The 7,289-nt window shown below is 36.6% G+C and overlaps 1 protein-coding gene across 2 annotated transcripts in view; it reads left to right on the forward strand.

The window, feature by feature from the left end:
* LOC109336249 overlaps positions 1,615–7,289 on the forward strand; it is an 8,754-nt gene continuing 3,079 nt past the window's right edge. The window contains exons 1-8 of one of the 2 annotated variants that reach the window (XM_019572728.1): positions 1,615–2,011; positions 2,645–2,717; positions 2,811–2,941; positions 3,030–3,431; positions 3,520–4,820; positions 5,000–5,406; positions 5,523–6,958; positions 7,042–7,196. In XM_019572728.1, coding sequence (XP_019428273.1) covers positions 1,841–2,011; positions 2,645–2,717; positions 2,811–2,941; positions 3,030–3,431; positions 3,520–4,820; positions 5,000–5,406; positions 5,523–6,958; positions 7,042–7,196 — 4,076 coding nt within the window. In that variant the 5' untranslated portion in view covers positions 1,615–1,840. Of the gene's footprint in view, positions 2,012–2,644; positions 2,718–2,810; positions 2,942–3,011; positions 3,432–3,519; positions 4,821–4,999; positions 5,407–5,522; positions 6,959–7,041; positions 7,197–7,289 lie in introns of both variants that reach the window. The other variant, XM_019572727.1, reaches the window with a different exon arrangement.

The following is a 7,289-nucleotide window of genomic DNA, read 5'->3' on the forward strand; positions in this document are numbered from 1 at the left end:
TGGTATGGCAAAGCACAATGCAAGCATATCTTAGTGTTTTAGTGACATCACATTATTATATGCTCTATCATACACCGTCTCATTTAATGAAAATATATGTTCTAATTAAAAATACAATTTAGACTATAAACTTTTATTATTATTGAGTAAAAAAATGTATGACAACCTTATCCACCCTGAAAATTTAGGCTATTCATGTAGGTTTCATATTTTTTGTAGCAACATCCCTAAACCCAAAGTCTAGAAAACTCAATAGTCATGTCTTATTTTTTTAACTCTGTGCTCTCTAGGCTGCCACCTACAATGCCACTGGTGAGCCACCGTCAAAGAAGAAGAAAAAGTTTAATTTTATATTTATGTGTTTATGTTTTCTCTCTCCTTATGTAGTAATGGAAGTAATATTTGTTGAAGAAGAGGAAGATATAATTTATTTTTTGAATTAATTTAATTAAAAATATTTTTTTGCATTTTAAAATATTGACTATTAAAAATTGAAAGACTCATGTAATATTGGGTTAGTATGGTAGATAAGATTGCTTTCCACTTTATTACTTTGCCCTTGCATCTGATTCATGGAATATAAGGGCAGACAATCCTATGTGTATATAGCATTTGAGAGTGTGACTACATTTGTTATATCACAAAATGTGTCTTTTATGTGTCATTGTTTATAATTAGTTGAAAAATATATATTTAAGTTAAAATTTAATAATGAAATATTTTTTTTGACTAAACCTAAACAATAATACATATAGTGATATAATTTTCGGGACGGAATAAATTCTTAACTTCTCTTTAAACCATGGCACAGGGATCACTATGCTATGAGGGTTGTTTGGGCCGATCCGGAAAGTGAGGATAATTGGGCCCAAAAATGATTGTGCCCAATAGTTTACCAAGTATTTAACGTGTATGGATGGACTTTTTATTGAATCAAATCTGTTGTATATGAACCTTTTTGTGGCCTGAAAAGACCAAAATATGTGTTGTGTTTTCCCCCCAAGCCTACACGTTTATAATGTTTTTTACAAGTGGTTTTGTTAAAAAGGTATATTCTTATTTAACTCTCATTCTCAAATACAAGGATATTAGTAATTACTTTTATCAACTATACATTTACTCTCATTATCGAAAAGAGAAAATAATAACACATTAAAATAAATATAAAATTTGATAATAGTATATCAAGAAAAGCTTCTCAGCATAGCGCTGATAACTATGTGAAGTTAATTCGAATTCTAATTTATCCATAAAAAACAGGTTTTAATAAATATGAAACGGACCAGCAAAACAAAAGTATGATTATTTTTTTAGTTTCCCTTATCATTTAAGAGATAACTCTTATTCCTTTTACTTTTCCTTTATCTGTAACAACTTCCGCAATCATCTCCTCTCTCTCAACGCGATTAAAATAAAATATTTTGCACTTTTAATCCAAAACAAAAACGAAATAAGATAAATAATAAATAATAAAAAATAAACCGCGCTCGCTGAATATTTCACCAAAAACAAGAAACAGAAGAAGGAAGAGAGAAAGAGCAAAACGTTATTTGTTTTTGTTGATCATATCAAATTACATTATCAAAAACCTTGTAAGGTTTCGTAGTGATTAACATCATCTTTCTTTCCATTTCTTAATTTATTTTATCGATAATTGAAGAAGCTTAGTTGTTTTAATTCTTAATTATAATAAATGAATAAATAAAATTGCTTCCGGGATTGTGATTTCTACGATCGTTTAGATTCTAGGTTTCATTGCTTGGTTTTTGATTTTGATGAACTGTTTGGATTGTGAATGTGTGGAGGTTTAAATTAATCCTGCTTCAGTTTTGAGTCGTAGATGATTTCTGTTGGAAATAGAGATGCGGGGAAGAGGTTAGGGTTAGGGTTCGGTGTTGGTGGTATGAGAGAAATGGATGAGTCTGAACTTGAAGAAGGTGAGGCATGCTTATATCAGGACCATGAAGATTATGACGCCATAATCGACCCTGATGTTGCTCTATCTTACATTGTAAGGGTTTTTCTGTCTTCTCTTGTGTGCTCACTTCTCTGTGATTACTCCTTTTATTGTATTAGATCCACGGTTTTAATGTTCAGTACTGAATCATGTATTTTTTTCAAATGTGAATGAATTTTATATAAGTTTAGTTTTCTTTGTGATCACTGCTTAATGCATTAAGTAATTGAATAAATTGATGTTCGACTTGCTTGGTGATGAAAATGTTGTCCGAATCAAGTGACTGTTGATGTATTTTTGCTTGTGAAATCCTTTTTATAGTTTTGGAATGTGCTTTACCATCAGATAGGCATATTTAATGTAGTTTAATGTGGACCAAAAGATATTTAAGTTGTTCTGTGTGTGTTCTTTGGCTTTTTTTTTAAATCATCAGAAATCATGTGGCGCGTGTCTTGCACATATGCGTTAAACTTGCATTTTTGGAAGTTTATGTGTATCCAGGATACTTCCTTTATGTGAATATTTAATTCCTCCTACAGTTGTTTTTATTGTATTAAGGAGCGTTTTTTGTTTGTATAATAATCATGTCAATGTTTCTTTTTATCAAATTTAAGTCATTTTCCTTTTTTGACTACTTGTTTTTCTGTTTCTCTCTAATTTATACCTTTTGAATTTTTTTTTTCTAAGGATGAAAAAATTCAAGATGTTCTGGGACACTTTCAGAAAGATTTTGAAGGTGGAGTGTCTGCGGAGAATCTGGGTAAGCTGAAATTTGTTTCAATCAATCTACTGTGGATTTTCCTAATCAAGAGCTTTTGTTCTAATAATTTTGAGAAACACTTCATCATTGCAGGAGCGAAATACGGTGGTTATGGATCATTTTTACCTACCTATCCACGCTCTCCTGGTTGGGGTCATCCAAGGACTGTGCAAAAAGTTCATCCTCAAAATGCACTCGGGTCTCCTAATAAGTTGCAACTGGAGGTACATTTCTTCTACTAATATAATATGCGGCATTTGTATTTGTAATGCATTTTTTAATCGAGTTGATGAGGTTTTACGACTTGCACAGGGTGGGCAAGGAAACACCGCGCCATTTTCAACTGGATCACAGTCTCTAAAATTTGGCCTGGGTTCTGTTAGCTCCTCAAAGTTGCCTGCTTTTACAGCATCTATGATCAATAATGCTTTCACACAAGAAAAATGCATGAAAACTGCTGGTGCTGAAGCATTCAGTTCTAAGTATGAGTCTTTAAACATGAGTTCTACTAGCATACGTGACCATAAGACACTGAAGGTACGGATCAAAATGGGTCCTGACAATTTACCAATGCGGAAAAATGCTGCAATCTATTGTGGACTTGGTCTTGATGAGTCGCCATCATCATCACTGGATGATAGCCCCTCAGGAACTGAAGGACTTTCTCGTGAGCCTCAAGATGCTCCTTTGGAATCTCCAATTAGTATCCTTCAGGTGAATTATCTACCTGCAATTCGATGCTCTCATCTTCATTTTGTGCTTAAACAGATTATAATATATATTTTATGGTGTCGTGAAACAGATTATGACTGTCCTCCCTACACTGTTGTCGCCTCTCACTGGTGATCTTATTCAGTTAAATGAAAGGGAAACATATCCTAGAGAGAGTATACCTGTTCATATGGATGACTCAGAAAGTTCTGGCATGTTACAATGTGGATCTAACATTTTAAAAGGTGACCAAAATTTGTCAGGAGGGAAGAAAATGAAGTCTCTGGAGGGTCATGAGTCCTCAACGGAAGCCAAGACTTTCGCTAAGAAGAATACTCTAAGTGATGGTGTTCTATCTAGGAAGGGTCAGGGTATGGATGAATTGACTACCGAAGAGCTGGTTTCAAAAACCCTGAAGCTTCCACTTTTATCCAGTTCTTATTCTAACACTGGTGACTCAGTAAAGTATGTGGATGGGAAATGTGATAAGTTGAAGGAAACCACCAAAAAGAGTATGGTGAGAGAGAAAACCTACACTGATCATTCACAAAAGGGATGGGTGGAGCCAAAATCTACTGAGGAGAATGCTTTTGTTGGGCGGACAAAGGGAGGCTCTGGGGATCTATTACAAAAGAGCCGGGTAGGTCCAGCATCAGCTGAAGTTAATGGTGGGATGAAGGGATGTTTAGGGACAAAAGTGGGAGATAAGGTTTCTATCGAAGACTTGTCAGTTTGTACAGCAAAAGGCAGTACTGACCAATATAAAATTTGTGACTCAGTAGTAGCTGAGCCTGATCTTTCCAAAGTTAGGACAACTTCAAACACTGATCGCATAGGGCCTCCAAAAAACCCAAAGGGAAGTCATGGTACCATGGTCACGGAGAGGGCAAAAGGAAAGTTAAAGGTTAGCATCCCTTTGGTGCCTAAAACAAAGAAGAGTTCTGATTATAGTTCTACGTCAAAAAATGGAACTGAAGATGTCAGAGCACAAAAGGATCGTAAAAAGGCTAGAGATACATATAGAGATTTCTTTGGTGAATTTGAAGAAGAGGAGGACAAGATAGATTCACTGGAAAGCCCATATAGGGATAAACTGAAGGAAACCAAGGTTGTCAAGAGGAGCACACCTGCGATTAATCGTGTAGCAAAGGAGAATTCAAGCAGTAAGATAGTTGGTTGCACATTACCATCTGACATGTATCCTAAAAAAGCCACAAACGTGACTGGAAGTGTGCATTATGATGATGCAGACAATGGAAAAGGAGGTCCTATATCAGCGCCTGAGGATAATTGGGTACAGTGTGACAGGTGTCAAAAATGGCGTCTTCTTCCTGTTGGCACAGACCCTGATAACCTACCTGAAAAGTGGCTGTGTAGCATGCTTAATTGGCTGTAAGTTCTAATCCATTGATTAAATATTTAAATCTATTTGTCAGTATGAAAACTACTATGGAAACTAAATTACTTGGTATTAACTTGGTAACATCTAATGATAACTATCTATGTTGGTTATGTTGGATAATAGATGTTTCTTTGTTCAAATTTCTAACAATGTCTGCATAAATGTGCAGACGCGGAATGAATCGATGTAGTTTTAGTGAGGACGAAACCACAAAAGCTGTTATTGCATTATGCCAAGGGCCTCCTCCTGAAGGTCAAAGCAATCTGCGAAATTTTTCTACAAGTGTTATTGTAGGGGGAACTGTACCAAGTGCCCAGCATCCTGACCAACACCAACTAAATCACAGTCTTCACGCAGTGACTTGTGGGAAGAAAAAAAATGTGAAGGAGATGTATAATTCTGCCTATAAAGGTGGCTCTTCTCAATTTTATTCTTCTATAAAGAAAAACTTAAACTCATCAACTGAAAGTAGGAGCTTAAATGACGTGAAAATTTCTCATGTCATGATTGATGCCAATGCTCTGAGGGAGAAACACGAAAATAATCAGAGAATGCTGGACCAGAATCCTGCTAATGGTAATTTGAACTGATATTGAATGTGCTCAGCTATTCAGTATGAGCTAATTTTCTTATGTTTAAGGACCTGTTAAATTGCGTTGATAATTTTTCTGTATCTCAAAATGTTTTGGCAGGTGATAAAAAGAATATGATGGTGAAAAGCAGGAGGAACCCCAATGAAGATTGTTCTAGGCCATACAAGAAAAGTAAGATCGATAGTATGCATTCCACCGATGAAGAGTGGATTCTAGAACAAGGTGGGACCACAAGGAATATCAGTTTACCAACTACTTCAGTTGGTAAAAATCAACATAGGCAGAAAGGTTGCTCCTCTTCCAAGGGCTCCAAATGCGATGGAAGGGGTAGGCTACATGTTCCTGTTGAAATAACAAAAGATAAGGGCAACGGTTTCTTGGATGAGGGATACCTGGATTTGAGAAACCATGATTCCAATGGTAGTGTTAAAAAGAGGAAATTGAAGGAGTGCCAGGATACTACATTACTGGAGGGCAGGGTCTCCGTGCAGGATTTTGGTGATTCCAGGAAGGGAAAAAAGGCAAGACAATCAAAATCTGAAGGTAGGGAGTTGGGTTCGAGTGAAGGCAGTGGTAGGACAGACAAAAAAGGTAGTCATACTAAGAACCAGAAACTCAGGCAATATCCAGGGAACACTCTGTCAGAACGGAACTTGGGGTCTGTGCAGGCTTCTGCTGCTGCCACCACTTCAAGTTCTTCCAAGGTTTCTGGTTCAAGTAAGACCAAAGCCAGCTTCCAGGAAGTGAAGGGCTCTCCAGTGGAATCAGTTTGTTCGTCGCCTATGAGAATTCTAAATACAGATAGGCCTTCAAATAGGGAACTAATTTGGAAAGACGGCTTTCATGCTACTGTTATGGTGGGTAGTCCACAACGATGCTCAGACGCTGAAGGAAGTGATCGATCTAAAACAGTTAAGAAGGACGGAAGTGATGGCAAAGTAAAATTGAAGAAGTTTGGGTTCAAAACTGACGAAAGGGAGAATATACATATTGGCAAGAAAGATAATACAGAAAATGAGAAAGGGAAAAAAGAGGACCAGTTAAATAAAAAGCATGATGTCCAAGAAGTTGGTATAGATGCCATTTGCAAGCAGGAGGCGTTGCCTGCTCCTAGTCAGAATGAGTTGCTAGACTGTGATACTGAAAGATCTTCAAAGAGGTCTCTTTCTGAAAGAACTGATCAAGAAGTAGTTGGAAAAAGGAAGTTGTCATTGCCACCCTCTGGAGGTGATCAGGTTGGGGTATCAGGTCGCTTCCCACGACCATTTGTTGGTTTGCACAAAGGAAATGGAGACGTGGAAATTGATCCTCCCAAAGTAAATGATGCATTTAAGCTGCAAAAAAGGCAAATTAGAAAGGCGGATCATCAAAATGGTACTCAGCAAATTGGTTCAAAACATCACATGCTTAATGGAAGCTGGTTGAAGGAGCTTGAATCCCCCAGTCCTATCAGAAAGGATTGTAACAGTCATACCACTGCTAACAGTGCTTTGAAAGATGCTAAAGATCTGAAGCATCTGGCTGACCGTCTTAAGGTTTTTTACATGCAACCTCATCTTGATTTTTATGGTTTGCCTCTTCGTGTAATTTATTTAAACATTCTGGGTTTATTATGCAGAATTCCGGATCCACTCTTGAGAGCACGGGGATATACTTCCAGGCAGCACTTAAGTTTCTTCATGGAGCCTCTCTATTAGAATCCAGCAACAATGACAACACAAATGAGATGTTTCAATCAAAGGAAATATATAGTAGCACAGCAAAATTGTTTGAGTACGCATTTGCTTATTTTAAATATTAGATTGTCTACCCCTTTAATATTTGGTGTATACATTTTCCTCTGTAGGTTTTTTAATCTGTAAACAT

This window comes from Lupinus angustifolius, chromosome LG20, assembly GCF_001865875.1.
Source record: "Lupinus angustifolius cultivar Tanjil chromosome LG20, LupAngTanjil_v1.0, whole genome shotgun sequence".
In the NCBI taxonomy this organism is placed as follows: domain Eukaryota; kingdom Viridiplantae; phylum Streptophyta; class Magnoliopsida; order Fabales; family Fabaceae; genus Lupinus; species Lupinus angustifolius.